The sequence below is a fragment of the Dermacentor andersoni genome, chromosome 8 (assembly GCF_023375885.2).
Source record: "Dermacentor andersoni chromosome 8, qqDerAnde1_hic_scaffold, whole genome shotgun sequence".
In the NCBI taxonomy this organism is placed as follows: domain Eukaryota; kingdom Metazoa; phylum Arthropoda; class Arachnida; order Ixodida; family Ixodidae; genus Dermacentor; species Dermacentor andersoni.
The window spans coordinates 100264341-100285762 of NC_092821.1; the positions used below are offsets into that span (position 1 = coordinate 100264341).

General features: G+C 44.3%; 1 protein-coding gene across 1 annotated transcript in view; it reads right to left on the reverse strand.

Annotated features, from left to right (window-relative positions):
- Positions 1-1722: 1722 nt before the first annotated feature.
- Positions 1723-21422, reverse strand: part of LOC126528880 (cytochrome P450 3A13-like) — a 103537-nt gene continuing 83837 nt past the window's right edge. Inside the window, exons 11-14 of the mRNA XM_050176472.3 lie at positions 15962-16050; positions 14407-14547; positions 4567-4732; positions 1723-2005 (exon numbers count right to left, since the gene is read on the reverse strand). Of these exons, the coding sequence (XP_050032429.2) occupies positions 1928-2005; positions 4567-4732; positions 14407-14547; positions 15962-16050 (474 nt within the window). The 3' untranslated portion in view covers positions 1723-1927. The remainder of the gene's footprint in view (positions 2006-4566; positions 4733-14406; positions 14548-15961; positions 16051-21422) is intronic.

Sequence of the window (21422 nt, forward strand, 5' to 3'; positions counted from 1 at the left end):
CAACGGAGAATATCTCAGCAGCCTTCCGTTTCAAGATGCTATTGCCCGGTTCAGTAACAATGGGGATGAATTACAACCACTGACTGATGACCTTAACTGAGAAAGCATAAGAATGACATTGCAGATTAGCATATGGAAAACAAAGGTAATGTTCAATAGCCTGGCACGAGAACAAGAATTCATGATCGCCATTTATCATGCGCAATATGGTTAACAAAGGTCAATAACTCACAGGAGACCCTGTTCATGAGAAGAAAATTTACAGATTAAAAATGGTTTGGAGTGCATGCGGCCGGCATTAGCAAACCTTGACTGGGAGCTTGCCACTGTTGTTGAAAAGTGTAAAATCACTAAATTTTACTGACAATAAAATATGGGACAGAAACTTGGAAGTTAAGGTAGAAGCTCGAGAACAAGTGGAGAACCACGCGAAGTACGTTGGAACGAAAAAAATTAGGCGTAACAATAACAGACAGGGAAGACAGCGGTGTGGATGAGAGAGGAAACGGGGATAGCCGATATTCTAGTTGATATTAAGAGAAAGAAGTTGAGCTGGGCAGGCCATGCGGTACACGATTAGACTCAAAGAATAGGTGCCAAGGGAAGGGAAGCGCAGTCGAGGACGGCAGAAGAAGAGGTGGGGTGATAAAATTAGCAAATTTGTAGGTGCAAGTTGGAAACAGCAAGCGCAAGAAAAGGGGTAATTGCAAATCGGAGGGAGAAGCCTTCATGCTGTAGTGGACATCAAACAAGTCCTCCTGCTGCTCATGATGACGATTGAAAATTTCACGTTGCATCCGCAACTCTGAGCTTGCAATAGTGCTGGCAGAAGTGCAATTGTGCTGCCGCTACTCGTACTTAATGTAACGGCAGTTTGTTTTACAGCAGGGTTGTCGGTGCCATTTGAAGCGCTCGAGAACATTGTGCGCATGTTTTTTTGGTATCTTGGAAGAGCGAAGTGATTCATGGTGCTTAAATGTGGAGATGATGTAGGGTATGTCAGACATTATGAGCCCGCAAAGGTTGACGTATGTAGGTTATTAAGGGTCTCAATAAAACATGCTATACTCTCATTGTTACCCTGTTTTTAGGCGTTATAATGAACCCCCAGAAAGCTTGCGCGGTGTGCTGGGCGGACCAACTGCGCCAGCAACTTATTACGAGGTCGTGAGGCCTGTCCAGGGTGACGTGTGGAGAACGTTTAAAGTATGGTTTATTATGGGGTTGGTAGATATTTATTAAATACTCCTTTTCCCACACTTACTTTCCTGATTTGAAGCGCGTACTTCGTTTGCCCGGCCTCCTGAGAACTAAGCATAGTACCAGGATTCAGTATGTCATGACGGTGTGCATGTTCTGGTTGAGTACAATCAAAGTTTAAGACTCGACTGTACTTTGGGCTAGCACCGATTAATCTATTCAAATACATCTGCAGAAATGCTCTCACGTGCAAACGATCAATCACACCAAATATGACGCGGATAAAAATTGTTATTTGTTCTGTCTGTCTTCTTTTGAGCCAATTTTGGACGCTATGGTTGCTCAATAAGTTCACCTGACTTGCTATGAATTCCATCTGAATTCCTTGGATGTTTGGCTTCATGGGATCCTTATCACAGTTGTTTCAAAATATGTAGGCATTTCTTACTCATTATGCAGCGATGACCAGTAATAAAAGAAGAATGGTCATAAAATAGAAACATGCAATTAAGGACACGGAAGCAACGGGAAACACTTTATTGGCGAGTAATAGCAGTATGGAGGCCCAAGGATAGAAGTCAGGCGATTGAGTTGACGCATGCGGTGATTTGTGAGTGTATCTTGCTGTTAAAGCAGAGAAGATCACCTTTTACTGACCTCAAAGTGTAGACAGTCACAATGAACATGACGTGTTTTCGCCCTGCTCTTTCATGTATTTCCCTGGACTTTAAAGCTTCTGAAGTTTGACGTATACACCTTCCTTTGGATAACCCACCAACATTGCGGTAAAATATTTCGGCGGCTCCTGGAGCGAAACAAAGAATGAAAAGAACAGACAATCGTATGAGTACTTTGCAAACCCGGAGATTATTTGGAACATGGAGATTAGTGTTGTGGCCTAACGTATCCTAAACGCAAGCTACAATTTGTTGATAGTAGGCTTCGTAGTAAGTTATTTTTGGACATTGGAGCGTGGTGCTAGCATTCTATTCCTAACATTTGTTTTATGTGCGACGTGACCACTAATGTGACTAGACGTTTATGTTCGGCGCGAACCACCGAAAGAAATTCCTAAAAACTGTTCTACCTATGGATGACCGAAATTATATGGCACGCCAGCGCAGATTGCATTCACGTATTTTTTTTGTAGCCGTACATGTCATGCGGCATTGTACAGAAAGCGCTAGAGTGGTAATTCTACCATACGGCAGCCGGAGATTGGACGAGCATCTAATGATGCAGTGATATTCAGTGCAGCACGTGACAATGATTATCTAGGAAAGGAAATATTGCTGGTATCTCCTACGTTTCCAAAGTGTCTCATGGTCTAACAAATATAGGCTCTCCTCTCGCCGTATAAGTGATCTACTACGGTGCACGAAATAATTTTCACCATGTATGGTCCGAGGTTCACCTCAAAATTTGCGCTGTTGGAAGTGGCGTAGTATTTTGAAAACCATGCAGTCCTGGCGGTCGGACGCAGGTCAGACAGGACGATGCTTGATATAAGACTGAGAGCGCATAAGAACAATTTAGGTGCAAATTATTGTTGGCCTTTAGCTGCACAGTGCAAGTTTTGCAATTGTTTGCCATCGTTCGACAAACAATTCGTTTTGTACCTACATAAGGATAACTTCTCACGACAAATAATGGAAACGTTCTTCATGGCGAACGCTGGTAACACATGCATTGGAGTTGCTTCAGGTGCTGTACCGCGGAGCGAGATAACTTATCTGGATCTGGGATGAGACATGTCTGAGTGATACCTTCGTCACCTTTATCATTTTGACGCCTGCGCGGCGTGTCATTGTTGTTTTCCTTTGAATTTGGTGTTCCATTCTGATGTTCACCCGTGTGCAGATGCTTTCGTTCAGCAATGGTTCAGCAAATGCTTCTGTGCTTGAATAAATTTATAGCTGCGAGAAAGCACTTGTAGTGTCCATCCTTCTACGTCCTTGTTTCTCTCGTTACCTTCGCTATATATGGGGCCCAAACAACTCATACAAATTTCAACCGTGCTACAGCAACTAGCTGATTATTTCGCACTTACTGATGAATGATTTTCACCTACTATTGATGAGAAACATTACTATACTAGGCTAGTAATAGTCTTATTCTAGCGGGTTATAGCTTACTGCACTCTTCCTTATGTTCGGCATTGTAAGCTCTTATATTAGACGATTTAGATCCAAGTGGCCAAGTAGACGTTAAATTCTTCCTTTTCTTGGCGTTATGTACACCCTCACGGAATCACGAACCATACCGAATCACGTGGCATACGGCGAAGGCACAAGCTAGGTAAATCAAGCTAGGTAAAGCAAGGTAAATCGGTGATGCATAATGGTTTAAGGAGTGCATGACAGTGTTTTCGATATCGGGCGACTCATCCATTGCTTGATGATATCAGATGTACGATTAGCTGAGGACGACGCCTCTGCAGTGGCTGCCGTCAAATTTAGAGGAAGCATAGCTCGGCTCAATTCTGATTTCCTTATTCAAATGCACATACAGCACGAAGATGCTTATGATACAACTGCTGAAGCAATTTAAATACCGTTTGTTGAGTTCGCAGGCTAAAGTCAACTTAAAGAAAATGTAGAGAGCGCTATTTGGATTTCGCGCTTCATATTTACTATAAACTGCTGAAAATTTTTAGCATCAGAAAGGTAAGAGCATGAAATTAAAAAATCCGTAACTCGCGCCCAATAGAGATATCGCAGTTCCGTCGACTGAATTTGGTACAGCATCTGAAGCGCAAAAAGTTGAGATACATATAAAGTCACAAGTTCACATTAAGCATTAGAATACTGACGATGATCATACTAAAGTATTACCGGCAAAGCGTTGGTATATTTCAAACAGGTGTATAACACATCAAGTTTTTTCCGCTTTAGGTGTAATATCAGGTGCGGTTAACGTAAATGTGATACCGTTTTTTATTGCTCAGATACCTAATTGCACACATGTCACTCGAGTCTTATGAAATATCGCCATTTACAAGACTTCTTGTAAAAAATCGATTAGATGAATTTAAAACTCCTTTGCCTATGGTTACTACACTATACCTTCTTGCTTTCAGTGCAACAATGCTCATGAAATTCAATGCACTGGCTGCCGAGCAAAAAAAGATTCGCCCGCTTTCTTCTACCTAGAAAGGAACTTCCGCTCGAAAGCTTTCTCCTAATTATGCAGCCTTGTTAGTTGACAACATACGTCACGGCACCTAATATCGCTTCACTAAAGCAGCCTGTCGCTCATGGGCCACCAGCCATGGCCCTGGCGCATGCTATTCTGCCTGAAGGAATGGCAGGCTGCGTGCTTCAGTACGTTTAATTAGGGCAACAGCGGTAGCTGAGTGGTACTCACGTCTTTGTACTTGCCAGTAGGCAGTAACCTGTACCGCGTCACAAGCAGAGCAAGCGCGACGATGAACTCCACCCGGGCGAGAGCGGCTGCCATGCATGTGCGCGGTCCAAGTCCGTAGGGGAAGTACGAGAAGGGATGTATGCGCTCCTTGTTTGCCTTGCTGAATCTGCGGCACCGCGGAGTGCAGAGAACGAAATCTGATAAATACATTGTAAAATATAAACCCGCACAAGAAGACGAGGAATTTCTATTTTTATAGGAAGTTTAGGTCAATTAAAGCGAGTTTTTTTTCATCTTTAAGTTTATGGTTAAAAACAGATGTCTTCCCTATTTTAGCATGATTGGTCCACACACGGTAAAGTCAAGGATTTGTCTTTAGAATTGTGAGGGAAATGAGATTTGTGCTTTGCTATACTTATGAACATTTGTGGGTTGGTTCTTCAACCACAAAAGTATAGGCAGACACGTTTGGTATGCGCAAGCCAAATGGTCCTAGTTTCTGAGTAAGACGGAGTTACACTCAGGGCGTATTATGCTGCTCAGAGCCTAGCCATGCAAACTCGTAGAATGGATGGTTACATGCGTCACGTAGTCTCTGGTGTGTTGGCGCCACCTGTTTTGTCGCTGGTCACATCTCGTACGTTTACGTACAGCGTGCTCGTTTGTACATGTGTCATTTGTGACAATGATATAACCGCATTTGATTATTTCCTACCATACAAAAGCTGAATTTATAAGGGGAGTAAAAGTTACTCACTTAGTGGAAGAAACTATCTAAGTATTCATTTCAGCAAAAGTATGAAAAGAAAGTTGTGATTATTTTCGCGAAACCACTGAAAAACAAGCTAACAGGAAACAGAAGAGAAATGAAAAGACATGCTAAAAATTGCTATAATGTTTTTTTTTTATTTTCACTATAGACTTCGGCAGCACTCATCTCGCGATGACAGTCCATGGTAATGCGGTTAACCTTCAGGCAAGGTAGCGACGCATCGTATTAGTGAATATGATTTTGGTAGCGCAATTTAACTCTAAAAGGAATGATTACAGTGAGAGGAACGAGAGAAAAGGGCACCAACGTGCCCTAGAAGAAGTTATTCTGCTGCATTACGGAAGTCACGTTTATTTATTATCTGTAATTGTCATTGCGAGACTTTTCTTGTTTCGGCTGCATACGATATACACTTTCTGCGGTATCGGTACAGGTTGTTGTTCAACTTGCGTTCCAAGGTCGGCAATAAGCATGATGGCGTCATGACAACTGTATGACGATGACACACTGCCGATGATGGAAAGGTAAATACTGAACGGCGCCAATGGAAAGGCAATGGCAGTATTACAACGATGGCTTGACCACAACGAGATGACGAAGGTATAAGAAAGACGACGGATGTATGACCAAAATGGTATGACGACAATTGGATGACAAAGCTGAAATTACGATGCTGGCTCCACCACGACGGAATGCCGAATATGCAACGAGAATGGGTTCGTGAGAGTGACTGTCTGACGGCAGTGCAATGAAGACGATGGCAAGACGGTCGCGGCGTTATCACGAATAAGTTAAGACAGCACGATTATCATACAATTACGGAGACGGAATGACGTCTTTAGAATGGCGCAGGCAGTATAATGACGACGGCACGAGAGGGAGTTGACGCGTCTCCATCCACGCGGATCCCCAATTGACCACGGGACGACGACGACATGACGAGTACGGCAACATGACGGCAGTAGAGTCGGATGACGAAGTTAGAAAGACGACCATGAAACCGACCGCATCACGACTGCGGTATGACAACGAATGCATGACAAGTGTACGACGATGTTGCGTTAACGATTCTGTAATGACAGCATGAAAAGAGTTGCATGACTACAATTGAACGATGACAGCGTTATCAGAATGCCGTTATGACAGTGAATGCATGACAGATGTATCACGATGACGGTGTGACAAGAGTCAGATGGCAAACGTGAAATGAGGACAATGAAACGACTGTGCCAGTATCACGACCATGAGCACTTACCTAGTGGCCCGAGCTATAAGAGAACTTAAAACACTGTGTCGGCGTAAAAGGCGTGACGAGTCAAATGACTAATCAGGAATGACTACGATGGACAGGCCGCAACGGCGTTGCGATGTTGGCAAGACAGCAAATGCATGAGGACTGTGTGATGACGATGGTGTGAACGTGAGGACAACGGCATGACGAGAGTCAAATGACAAAGCGGGAATGGCGATAATGAAATGACCACGATGACATCATAAACTTGATGACATAGCCAGTCGCCCTATCTGTACGATAACTTGGGCTACTGTGTTGGCGTAAGAAGTTATATAGATAGATGATTAGACAGGTGGATTGGTAGGCTCTTCAGGCAAATGTTTAGTTTGTAGAGTGGAACAACCAATTATACCAGTAATTAGCTCCAGTATGAAAAGAGAGGATAGTATTAGGCTAGTGAATTGATTATTGATGAATATTATGATAATTTGTTGTTGGATTAGGCTATCTACTGCCTACATTTAACAAGTGGTATCGAACTGCACAAAAGCAGCCGAAAATTTTGAAAGGTTTCAGAAAACAAAGCTATCAAGTTTACAACTCTGTAACTCAACAATGAACAGTAATATCACAATTATGCGTATTGCAGCTAATAGTACATCTAAAGAAGACAAAATTAACACATTACACACGAATCTAAAAAAAACTTTATAGCATGCAAACACCGCTTTCGCGGTACCGCTGTACATAATGTAACAAATCCACATGAGATATACAATGACGTATCAAATTTGCCCGCTTTCGGTGATGAAGTGTACGCCATTTACAGAACCGCGACATCTGTTCTTGATGCAGAGCTATTAGTTTGTGAACTTCGTGCTTCTATTTCTTTCAAACTTTCAAACTAGTGAATTAAAAAAAAGTCTGGTCTTGAATCCAAATTTCGCTTCAACAATCACTAGAATTTATCTTTTCCTCTCAAATGCAACACAATTCATTAAAATTGATCCAGGAGTTATCTCACAAAATCCTTTTTCCGTTTTACATGTATTTGAACAGGCCGCGTCGGAGTTGGGCCCGAGCTAATCCTTCCTCTTAAGTCGCGCCTATTTCACTTGACCGTTGTAAGATGGTGCACACTGTGACTTGCTGCAGAATACGCGCGACGGTTGCTTAGTGGCTGTGGTGTTGGACTGCTAGGCACGTGCTCGCGGGATCCAATCCCGGCCACGGCAGCCGCATTTCGATCGAAGCTAAATGCCAAAACACCTGTGTACTTAGATTAAGCTGCACGTTAAAGTGCCGCAGGTGGTCCCCCCCCTCTACGGCGTCACTCATAACAAGATCGTAGTTTCGGCACCTAAAAGCCCACAATTTCTTTTACTTGCTGCAGAACGATGCAGTCCTCTACCACAAAATCTTGGGTTAGTGTCATCGATGAGTCGCTGTTTAGAACATGGTGCTTCATGAGCCTAATAACCAGAGATATCGAATTGCGTGTCACCATGGAAGGACGGGCGACCCGTGCAGGTTTGCCTGCAATGTCCATCTCAGCTTGCACTCGCGTCCGGTGGCCATCTTGTATAACACTTCAGACTTGTTCCTGGACGCGTCCAACCGCACGCCAGATTCCATAAAGACGCATGATAGATATGCACAGAAGTCTTTGATGACGATACAAGAACGCAGTTTGCGTGCCGGCGCGTAAGATCAAATCCATATGTGCGTAAAGATCTATTTCCAGCGATGCCTACCGTGCCTGTGCGGATCATTTCTAGCGGTCTTGCACATGACGTTGTCATTCTGTATTCCTTGCATGTCTGCGCTTGGACTGCACTTGGACTGCTCTTTAGAAGCGGCCGAAAGGTCTTCCATTCTGTCGTAACAATGTCTTGGGCAGGAACACAATTGCTTTTTGTTGCATTCCCTGTTTTGTGTTGTCGGGTGTTTCTTTGACGCTTCCAATAACGCCGAAAGCGGTGCCCTGCAGGCAGTGATTGCGGTGCGCCGCGCTGCTTTGGTTCTGATAGTCTGTGCATTGATTTAGGCTCAAACCTCACATTTCATGGAACTGCTTGTTATTATTTACGGACATAGGCATGACCCTTTCACGCGCTGAAGCCTTCCTGTGACAATTCTGACTCGTGCGTCTGGCCTGCTAAGCTGGCTCACTCGAGTTGCCACCTCGTGGCTGTTCGTGCGAAAGCGAGCAAACACTTTCAGCCTTGCTGAGGGTGGGCGTTTTCGTAGTCGGCTTTTCCACGTTTCCTCAAAGCGCATAATCGTTTAACTCTGTTCGGATGCTCTCACAGCCCCATTGAGAATTACTAGGAAAAATATGTGTTGGGGCAGCTTCCATGTTTACAGCTTCACTTTCAGGAGTTCTGTTTGCGGTAGTTGGTGTGGCGCTATTTTCGGTTTCCTAGCATTTGCAGTAGAAGCAACACCTTGTCGTAATCATCAGCTGGCAATAGGAGCAGTGCTCTCTCGGCAGGCTCTCTTTACACATTGGTAGACTCAAGTAGTATGACCCGACTACAGGTGATGTTTCGAGGTCTCAGGGAATTTCTCCAGCAGCAAAGGCAGCGACTGATATTGCTGACGCGAAAGCCGGGTCGCTTTCTATGCGGTAGCTGCGCGTGAAATAGGCTGTTTACATTTCTTCTGCAACTGTCATAAAGCTGTCATCAGAGCTGCTTCGCAGCTTGCGTGCGCTTTGGCGCCAGAATCGGCCCAGAAGCTACCTGCCCTTGCAAATAATTGTGCTGGAGACTCATATGGTCTGACCGCGACTCTAATTAAAATAAGGGTATGGCTGAGCTTCTCCTCAAATTTGAACGCCTTATTGAAGTCTATTCCAAATTGGTGGTAGACATGGATGATGCAGCCAAGCACATGGACGTCTAGCAGGATTTCATTTTATTGTGTTAGCACGTAGCACGTAGCACGTAGCACGTAGCAATTCTTAAGGTGCCCGTGCTTCAAGACGCTGCAGCTCCGGCGCCTCCACGTTGATGCGAATGGCTTCGAGGCGGGCCAACTTATACGTCTCAATCAGGCTCACCAGCGCTCGCTCCATGTCAGGCGACGATTTCGTCAAGTGCTTCGCATCTGACGTCGTCAGAGTACTGGGACAGCATGTCGATTCTCGGTTTCAGAGCACCAGATGTAGTACATGGGACAACAGCAGAAGCGATATCTGCTCCAAGGCTATCGAGGCCATTGTTAGTATTATCTTTTACCAAGATTGTGATGCAGACACACGACTTTAACTGTAGATAATAATGACGGAGATTAAACCCTAACGTCTCTTGTAGCAAGTGAGAGAGCCAGCGCCAGTGGGCACCGCTCGTGCGCGGCGCACCTTCTTCCTCTATATCTGCGGCACAGTTCCGGCGCGAAAATTTGAAATGCAAGAAGCACTTTCGAGGAAGTAAGCTGTTTCAAGACCTCAGTACAAACACCGGACTAATGTCGCAAGTCATTGAGCTGGCACATTCAGCGGCAGTTCAAGTGATGACAGGAGCAGGAGTCTAAGTAACCACCTGGGCAGCGACTCAGATGGGGACCTGATGATCAATCCGGGTGATGGCCGTAGAAGAGATCATTGTGTTGGCTTGACTGTCCATTGTCAGTGTCAGGTCCTGAGTGTCAGGTCCTGATTGTCAGTGTCAGTGTCAGGTCCTGTTCCTCGACCTTGTAGTACGAGCTCTCTTTGCTGTGTGACTTGTCATGAACCTCTTAATATACCTGATGCTGTCTTGCTCCCCTAGCTCGCAATTGCTCTCGTTGCTGCATCAGCTGCGCCCTTCCGTAGTGGGTGTCCTTGCCCTGCGAGCGCAATTTGTGGTAGCTCAGCGGCACAACCTCTGATTGTGTTGACTTTCTGTGTTTGACCGTTATGCACCAGTGCTCATACCGGAAAGGCGCCGCTATGCAGCTGCGTCCTGACGTATTTGCTCATAGTCGTGCTCTTATGAATTGTTGAATTACTTTTCGGAGAAGATAGTCTACGAGAACTGCCACACCTTGTAGGGACTGGCAACTTCTGGCGCTTGGAGTTCGTCTGCGGTGGTTATTTTAGGTGGCGTTCCCTCATCGACAACCTTGCAACTCTTGAGTTTCTTGTACTCGCCTGCTTTGTTCTTTGCTTTTCCCTTGGTGTTGTCTTTGTCCCTTTTCTGAATGTCGTTGGCTTCCTCATTCTCCTTCTGGGGTATAGGATCGGCTGGTTGCCTGCAATCGGCAGCCTCATATGGGAGCTTGGCAGACAATGATAAAGCTATGAGGCCGTCTATGATCTTTCCATGAGAGGAGGAACCTAGTACTAGCTACCTCCCTCAGTAATGTCCCGTCTTAGCAATGCATTCAGGTGCACAATGAATAACTCTCCACTTTAATTAGGGGAATTGAAACATCCACCCAATCATAACAATTGCTACAAAGGAAACCAAATCGTAGCAATTGCTACGATTGGGTGGATGTATCATTCTTTCTTAATTAGTTACTTCTGTCCACCTGGCCGGTTTCCGCAGAATTATTACGTCAAACTCTCCACTTTCACTGGTGAAACTACTGTGGGAGGCTCTTCATTGCGATAGAAGGGTGATGTGCTTCGCACAGTGGAATCTTTCGCAACGTTGTGCAGCGTTTCTGGGAATGTGCAACCAAAAAGTGTTCCCACTGCTGTAACCTGTGGCGATAATAAAAGTATGCAACCTGTGGCGACATTTTTGTAAATATCGGAGCTAATCAGGATGCTTGTCCTGTTTTCGAGGAAAGTCGGTGACTCAGGGCTTTTTTCAGTAGTAAGAAGACCGATGTGTGTCAACCTTGAGTGATCTCGCCATTGATTGCTAAGCTGGTCACAGCACGTATTCGCGAAACGTCTAGGACCTCTATTGTTGTCGGGTCGCATTTGACGTGGCTTCAGTTTGGGACTACCAGCAGAACATGCAATGGTGAAAGAATGTTGTGTCCTCCCGAAGGTGAATGGGTTAATGCGCTCAGTGCCACGTACAGGACACTTCAGGTCGCGAGCGATGTCCTGCCGAGTGAAAGTACGTTGACTTCAAGTGTCCAGAAGGGACAAAAGCAGCATTGTCCTCGCCTGTTCGACAGCCAAGCTTTGCCGGTCTGTAGAAGTATGGGCATGAGTCCGGTGCCACTCGTCGATACAAACGTGGTTCCAGATGGCGTGACTACAAAATCTGACGTGCGCTCTTGATGTGCTTATTTGGAAACCCGTAACCCGCACTCTCTCACTGGCTCTGTACTAAACGAATACGCAGTCCAGCATTGTCAAGTGGTGACCAGCACAGTGGACGTGCGGCATAATATTGTTGGTTCGACATTAACTCACAGAGAGAATGAAGCGAAAGCAGCGTCTTCGCTGTGGGAGTCCTCATCACTTTTCTTGCGGAGGACGCACCTCGGATCTTGCTTTATTCGTGTGGTTTGATGCTTCGCACAACTAGGTACACGCGTGCTGGGCTGCTCTCGACTGCTCTCGAGCAGAGGCGAAAAGTAGGCACAGTTACAGAGACTGGGATTCACATTCGTGAGGCTGCTGACTTGTAACTGAGCTGGATACATGACTCGTTTCGACAGTGGCAATACCGTGTGGCGTTATATTGATTCAATGCTAAATGCATTACCATCGACAGTCATCGCGAGATTGATTGTGCGGAATTTTTACTAGCTGGCCCTCCTTTATTGAAACTGCTGCAGTGTTGGTGTGGTTTAACAAAAGAGCCTCTTCAGGCCACTGATGGTACTGGATACTAAGGTCAGGTGGCATGGTTCCTAGAACAACTTGTACATGAAAGGAGAGTAATAATCTAGTGAAAAGACAAGGCTCTCCAGTGCATTTGTGAGGAAGGTTAGCTCATCATATTGATTCCGTAGTTTATTCATGGTGTGTGAACTACGAACAGGTGGCATTGCTAATAGGTGGCGCCAAAAATCACCGTCCAGCATGTCGCGGCTACCGAACTTGTCAGAGTTCACCTTTATGGCTGCATCGTAGCTTGCCTTCTGAAGCGGATTGCCTCCATTGCCGTCTTAGCTGACCCGATCAGATACGTAAGCAAATAGTTGAATTTCTCGATCTTGGTCAGGGAGTCACTGCTGTGAATGCTTGCCTGGTGCTGGCCACAAAAGTATTGCCACTAGCGCCATTCCTCAGAAGAGCTCTGTATGTGCAGCTTAGGCAGGGAAAAGCGGGGCAACAGCGTCACTGGCGAAGCTCCGGAGGAGAAGAAAGGGGCAGCTTTTTGTGGCGTCGATCCTGTATGATTTGCGGCGGATTTGATGGATACTAGAAGGGCCAGCTGGCGGTGTCCTGTGGTGAAGCGCTCACTTGCCGTGGTAAAGATGACCTTTTGGTCATAGTCGAAGGTTGTATTCAAGTTTGCCTAGAGGTAGGCATTCGTGAGCGTGTCTTGGATCAGTCGGTTGAATTTGATGAGCTTTGCCTGCTTCACTAAATGAGTTCATGCCGCGCACACATAGAAGAGACCTTATCTGCGAGGAGGGCATCGGTCGTAGAAATGGCCTGTTTGATGGCTGCCCTAACGAAACGGCACATTTTGCGTCTAATTGGAGAGTGCAGGATCCAAGAACGCTGATCGTGCATCCGTACCCAAGGTCAACTCCAGACATGCGTAAATGCTTTTTGTTCCGACAATAGCCTCCATGGTCTTTCTCGATCAACTTTCTCAGTTGCTTCTTTCTCATCGACTACATTGCCCAGCACAAACTTAACAACAATGCTGTGGAGCTCGCCTTTTAAGGGCGTCGGGTATACTTGCTCGGCAAGTCTACTTAAGAACCATGTATTTGATAGTATGACTGATTCTGCCTCAAGTGAGCTCCAAGGTGACCTCTTCTTTGATGCGAAAGCATCAAGTGGCCCACTGAGCGAAAGCACCGCAGGCTGCTGCTGCTGCTTGCTGACTCGGGGGCCCGTACGGATATGGTGGCTTACTCGGAGCGGAAGACTGGAAGGAGCGCGCAGAGGTGTTCAATTTGACATTATAGCTTTCGCATTCATAAGTGATAAGAAGGGCTTAGGTGCCTTCGGGCATTTTTATAAGGTATAGTGGGAGAGGTTGGCATCAGTACGAGGTATTAGCTACTCCTCGTCACATGGAAAACAAAATGCAATTACAAAAACCACTGTAGAATACTGCTTGCAGTGAGGCGGCATGGAGACAACGTTCTGAGCGGGAGTCTGGGAAGCCGCGATCTCTAAACATTCACCAGATTGTAAGTAAGTACGAGCACTTCAAATGGTCCAGCGACACAAACATAAGCTCAGTTGCCCAGGCGAGGGGAAGAAACGGAAATGCAGATGCATATCACAACACATAATTATTGGAAGTATAAACGAGGTAAGACTGACACGACGCATGAATTACCTGTAGCATTGCGACTTTTGTGTCAGAAGATACTGAAATTTATTCGAATCCTGGGATATTAGTGCTAGACACCTTTCGTTCAACATGTCATAGATAGTAGACGATGTGACAATTGATGCGTGAAGAGGGAGTTGTGATACTTTTTTGTTTTCATTGCATTTGCTATCACACGTTTCGTTACAGCGTGCCAGCCAAGCAACTTAAAAGCACCCGTGCTTTCGTGTGAACACATCGTCATCAGACCTATTGCGTACGGATTTAAATTAAAATCAGGTAATACCAATTTTGCCCTATTTTGTATATTTCTTGTTCAGCCGTCTAAGCTTTCACATCTAGAAAAAGCATTTGTTTGAATTTAATGCTATAGTTATACCATATATACTTAGGGTGGATAGAAAGCTGCTGTATATTACCGTTCAGGGTCAAACTTTTTCGGTTCCGGCCACAGCATGGGATCGTAGTGCACATCGAGAGTGGGAACGGAAACGTTCATGCCTTTCAGGATGCGAATTCCATTGCACTCGTAGTCCTCGTCACATACCCTGCGCACCGAGCTGCAAAGACACAGTTATTTTTGGATGTTGAGTGAAACATCCGTCCAGCTATTCGCTTCCAATGCAGCCAAAAGCCACCTGGCATAAGGGAAGCAAGCACAATTCTCTGGTTTTACGGCTTCAGTGACTGTAATTTCGCAGGTCTCTAGTGCACGAAAAGAAGAAACCTATGCCTTTTTTTCAATAGGGGTGCTGTCATTTACCTCAATTTATTTAGCGCCGATGAAGCCCAAACAATGGTAATAAAGGAATACGGTACGGAAGGGACTAGCGGACGAACGAACTTTAAGAGTTCAAAACGTGGATAATTAAGGCTTGAACCTTGCTTTTCACTGCAAAAGTGACAGTGGTTATACATGGCTCAAGAACGCGGAGTTTTTTGGCCTAGGAAATAAAATATTGGGCTTGAGATATTCGAAACGATGGCAATCGGCAATAGCTGAGCACTTATGTGCGTTAGTGTGGCCGCGGTGGCACATTTGAGCAACGACGCAAGTTTCATGGGTTGCTAGAGCTAAGCTGGTTCATCATTCACATCTGTCTTATTTTATGATCGTTGTACCAGTTCTTCGCTGGATTAGTAAAGAACGGTATAAACAACAAGCGGACGGCTGGAAATGTGCATAGACAAATGAATGCTACTCAAACTCTAAAGGTGGAGAAACGTCTATGCAAGGAAATGTTGGCATCTGTTGAGTATATCCACGAAACTACGAAGAAAAAATAGTTAAGGTTCCTCTAAAAGAAAGCATGGCAGTCAAAGAAAAAATAACACTATACCTGGAACTCATTTTGGTTATAGATGACGTGTTACACAAAAACAATGTTCGGTACCTGTTAAGCGTTCTGTCAACGCGCGTAAGCATCATTCAACCACTAAATTTTTCAGCTAGAGTCGGTGGCGAGCCTAAATAAAGCGTTATACATGCATATGTCGGTGCTGCCATGTATTTACCTTTTCCTGTAGGGGTGTTGAGTAGCGAAGGATATTGTTGTCCTGGTTCATCTCTGGATATTTGTCATCTGTATCTTTTTACATAGAGCACTCGTATAATGACCCACGTCGTTTTGGCACATAAAATGTGAAAACCTTCGAAGTGGCTGAATGAATTTTCGTGGAAAAATTACGCTGAAGCTTCAGTCTTTATGAATACGCACAGACAGCGGAACTAAATTTCTTGAACAAACAGTTTTTTGCGAAAGCCTCGCAGCATGCATTATGCTGCAACCCGCTGCGTCCTAGCGTCATTGATAGTAAGATAGATAGTATTTGGCCACCTAGGTGTGCCCTCATTGACGGAAATGAAAACTTCTCACCGAAAACTTTCCAAGTGAAGCAATCAGAAAAAAATTACGCTAGGAACCTTGCAAACTTTGACACAGACAATTACCAAACTGGAAAGTAGCATCTTACCCTGGAAGCGAAGGATAGAGTCTCAGGGTTTCTGACAGCACTTGGCCCAAGTACGTGAGTTCAGCGAGGCCGTCGTATGTGAGCTCCCCCTGCACAGTGGACAGTAGCAGTATGGAATAACCATGCTCAAAATGACGCCATAATATGTGCTCAATAAAGAAGGCAAACTGCTTGTTAAATGGCAGCAGACGAAATAGAGATAAAGTGAACGAATAGAGGAGAAAACAACACTAGTAAGGGCTGGACAATCAACGTAGTCGAAATGCGTGATTCGGTATGATTAGACTCATTGGAATGATTACTCAAAGTGAAATGTTACTCCCGATGAATAGCTCTAATAACTAAATAAGAAAGTACGAAAAAATAAACTATAAGGCGTAAGAACCCTGATTACAAAAAAGTAAAAGCATACAGGCTTTAGTAAAAGGAATACAGGCTGTGCGTTAATCCACCAATACCTAATTGAGGCCTGTGTGTGACATAAAATAGTTAAAAAGAGTATGTCGCGCGCAGAGAGTTAGCAAAATTCCTTCATTGTCAGAAAACAACTCGAAACTCAATGCAATCAACAAGATAGAGGTTTAGAATATTCTTCCACACATTTTTTTGTTATTACGAAATGCTTACACGCGTGCTAGGAGCTCGCGAATGCAAAATAGGCAGGTTATTTATTCATTTATTTATTCAAAATATCTCAAGGACCTTGTACACAGGGTTTCAGATGAGGGGTGGGCAGAGTTGATGTTTACAAAGTTAGTTGATGCTTACAAAGAGGGACTCAACGGCGGCTTTGAACTGAACAGGGTTGACGTGAAGTACGATGCTTGAGGGAATATTGCTCAGTCAATGGCTGTCTTGAAAAAGAAGAAATACGAGCTATGCGAACGACTATGAACAACGGTGGGCTGTAGCGTCCTTAATTGACTTTTTGGCAAAGGAACTTCGTCTGATCACACCGTCTTTATTTCTCGCTTGCTTCATTAAACGGCGCAGTCATGCTTTATAGTGCAGCAGTCATGATTATCTGTGTAAAAGAGCTCAAGCCATAGTGCGTGTTCGCAGAAGGATGGAGAATTGGGTGAGTTAGTGCTGGTTTAACTTCTTGAAGGGGCAGCGGAAGACGACAAATACAGAAGGCAAGAACACACTGGGCAGCGATGAACTCACAACTAATTTTATTCGAAGGCATACACAAACTTATGTACTGCAGTCCATAGCCACGTGCTCTCCCATCAATGGCGTCATTATCAATGCGCAGGCAAAAACGCAAAATGCTGTAACCTAATGCTACACTATGAGGCTGTTTAAAAATTCAAATTCACTGTCATACAAATTTAACGATGGCATGCTTACAGCACCCGATGCTTTATTCCTGATATAGTAGACCTGAATAATATCCCTCGTAGTGTGATTTCTGTGCGCATAAAGTACTGTGGTGTCTTCATAGACTGGAGTGCACCCATGCTCAGAGCAATGCCGCACGACATGCGAGTAGACATTACTCGTTAGGGAGCGCCTATACTCAGACAATTTAATGTTCAGGCATCGACCTGTATGGCTGATACAGACGTGGCCGCAGGAAAAGGGAAGCTCGCAAACAACTCCTATTCTACAGTGCACAGGCGCGTACATGTGCTCAACAGTGCAGAATTTCCCAGCATGAGTGGAGGCAGCCTGGGCAAACTTCATATCAATCTTGCAGCAAATTTTGATCATCTTGTTACGGGCAGAAGAAACAACCTTTACATCAAACCTGCCTGCTGCATTTCTGAGGCTGTGTGATAGTTTATATATATATATAGAATTACAACCAGTTTTTTCTTCTTGTCGGCAGGCTCTTCATTATATATTGTTGTGGGTGCTCCTAATTTTACAAGCTTAACAAGCTTCTGTACGGTCATGCGGATAGCATCCTCCCGAAAACCTGCCGCTCTCAAACACTCCAGTTGTGTTAAGAAACTCTCAGAAGTCTGGTGAAAACACGATTTTGAAAGTGCGGAAAATAGAACAGAAAAAGCAATGCCATTTTTTCACACCTTCGATTGTGCGGAGTGAAAATTTAAAATTGTTTTTTCTGACTTTGGGCAATACATCCAACACAAATGCTTATGAGTTAGTTTAGGCCTGGTATCTAAAACGTGCAGCTCGTTCTTATCTGGCACTTGATGTGTGAAATCAAACTCTGAGCCTCATTTGTGGGATACTTGAAGTGCATCATCAACCATTTGTTGTAAATTAGTATTCTTCACAAACATCAGAAAATCATCAACGTACCTTACTACTTTGAGTGATATGTTGTCTAGGTTAGATTTTATATTTCCATGAACCCTACATAGGAAAATTTTAGTTAGTACCGGAGCAACTTTGAAGCCATTGCAAATGCCAGATTTTTTTTTTCGGTATAAATTGCTTTCCGTTGAAGAGCAATTGAAGTTAAGTAAGAAGAGAGAATCTCGAGAAAACTACTAAAATATACACCACAGCTGCTAGAAAATTTGAGCTCATCCTTGTTCTCGGTGATACGGAGTTTAACACTTATCATTAAATCGTCATGTTGAATGGTATAGTACATTTCTTGAACATCGATGTTAAAAATATTGCAATCACCAGGATTAGATTGAACGAGGAACCCGATGAGTTCATCCGAGTATTTTACCACAAAAGGATCTCTGATCCCCACTGATTACAAATGCCTTTGTAAGTAACCAGAGGCAACCCGCTGCCACGTATCCTTTTGCCTGACTATTGCTCGAAATGGAATGGCCGGTTCGTGGGTCTTTGCTGCAAAGAAAATATCAAAATTAAATCTTTTTGCTTTTTTTACTGATTAAGCTAGCTGCTCAAGTTGTGGCTGTGGTGCAGCGACAGTGCGCACTCGTTTAACTTTAGCCGGCTTCAGATCTATTGCTCTGAAATTCTTTCCTATTGCATCTAAAGCTTTTTTGCAGGAGATACTCCTTGGCACCACAACAAAAAAACATTCCTAATCAAAGGTCCCAATGTGAAGGCTTCTACTCACAGCATACTCTACGCAATCGTTTACAGTCTTATTCTTCGAGCGCCCCTCTCCTGATTGTCCGAACATATCCCCACACACTCAGCTAAGAAGCGCGGTCTTTCTTCTTTGATGAACCGGTGGGTTACTCTCTTAGCCATAGTCATCTTCTCCGGCGGGGTGAGGCTTGGCTTGTGGGCATATTTTCGGGCAAAACCAATGGTTCGTCCCAGTAACAGTACCAGTATACCTGTACCAACTCGCCCAAATGTCGATCCTTCTACAGTATATTGACACGTGTACTTGTATATCTCTATCGGGTGACCACGTTTCACCGCCTAACAGATGTTATTGCACAGCGCTGAACGCGCCTGCATGTATTGGAAGTTTCTCGAAAGTTATCGATGGTTCTATCCGCTGTCTATTTTTACCGAACCTTGTATTATCTGATTTGATCGCGTGACGCGAATGGTGTAGAACTTTGTGAAAGACACGCGCGTCCAGAGCAATTAGTCTGGGACATTCCACGACTGACGTATAAAATCCGACGCGCTTGAGCCGCCTACGAGATTTTCAGGATCGCCGACTGTTGTCCCCGTTCTTTAAGTGTAGCCTCTTTTTTTGGGCACAGGTTCGCCCAATGAAAGTTAATTTCGTCTTTCACAGGATTGCTACTGTGTTCTTTATACGGGTCACTAGCACGGGACAATATTTCTATTACATCGGGCTCTTTTACTAGTGCTAACAGCTACGACCTGCAGAAGCCAAGTCAGCTCGCGTCTATGATGTCTGTATGCGTATGCAAGAGCAGGATCCTTTCATGGCACGCTCGATACGCTCTGTGCCCCCGAGAAGTGCAGTCGTTGAGCGGCTACCTACAACCATTGACTGATCATACCAAAAGGATTTGCAGATGTCGGCACGCGGAATGGATGAATCAAGCCCGATACCTCACAGATTTTCTTTGTACAACCTGCTGGCAGGAAAAAGACAAAGACAAGAGCAGAACGGACTTCCTCGAGTGGCGTAGGACATCTCATCATATAGCCGAATGGATGTGGAACACCGCTGGGCCTACGCTTTCAAAACCACAAATGAACATGCCCGATGCAAAAGTGTTGGTTTGCGGCGACAAAGCTTTACCAGAAAAGCATAAAAGAACCCTTGGTCTTGGCGTAGAATCTGCCACACAAGCCAAGCCTCATCCCACCGGAGAAGGTGACTATGGCTAGGACAGCCGCCCACCGGGAGACCGAACAAGAAAGATGACGCTTTATTGCTGAGTTTGTGGATGTGTCGGGACGGTCAGGAGAGAGGCACTCGAACAATTGCACTCGAAAACGATTCTGTAGAATATGCTGCGAGTAGAAACCTTCTCATTTTGACCTTTGATAAAGAAGGTTTCTTTGTTGTGCCAGATAGTATCTTCTGCAGAAAAGTGTCAGATGCGATGAGAAATAATTTCAGAGCAGTAGATCTGAAGCCAGCTAAGGTTAAGGAGCGCAGCCAGAACCTTGAGCAGCTAGCTTCATCAGCCAAAAATGCAAAAGGTCTTAATTTGCATATTTTCATCGCAGCAAAGACCTGCAAACGTGACATTCCATTTCGAGCAATAGTCACGCAAAAGGATACGTGGCAGCGGCTTTTCTAGGGTTACTTACAAATGCATTTGTAATCATTACTGATCAGAAATCCTTTTGGGGTAAAAAACTGGGTTGAACTGATCAGCTTCCTTGTTCAATCTAATTCTGGTGATTGTAATATTTTTAGCATCGATGTTCAAGACCTGTACCATAAATTTACACATGACAATTTAATGATAAGTGTTAAACAGTGTATCACCGAGGACAATGATAAGCTCAAGTTTTCTGGCAGCTCTGGTGTATCTGTTAGTAGTTTCCTCGAGATTCTCTCTTTTTACTTAGCTTCAACTCGTGTTGAAAGGAACGGAAATTTATATCAACGAAAATCTGGCATTTGCAATGGCTTGAAAGTTGCTGCGGTACTAACTAACATTTTCCTATGTAGGGTTGATAGAAATATAAAATGTAGCCTAGACAACCTAACAATCAAAGTTCTACGGCATGTTGGCGATTTTCTGATCTTTGTGAAGAATACTAATTTACAACAAATGGTTGATGATGTACTTCAAGTATTCAACAAGTGTGGCTAAGGTTTAGATTTCACACATTAAGTTCCACATAAGAACGAGCTACAATTTTTAGATACCAGGCTTAAACTAACGGATTAGCATGTGTGCAGGATGTATTGCCTAAAGTCAGAAAAAACAATTTAAATTTTCGCTCCGCACATTCGAAGATGTTGAAAAATGGCATTGCTTTTTCGGTTCTATTTGCAGCACTTTCGAAGTCGTGTTTTCACCAGACTTCTGAGATTTTCTTAAAACAACTGGAGCGTTTGAGAGCGGCAGGTTTTCGGGAGGATGCTATCCGCATGACCGTACAG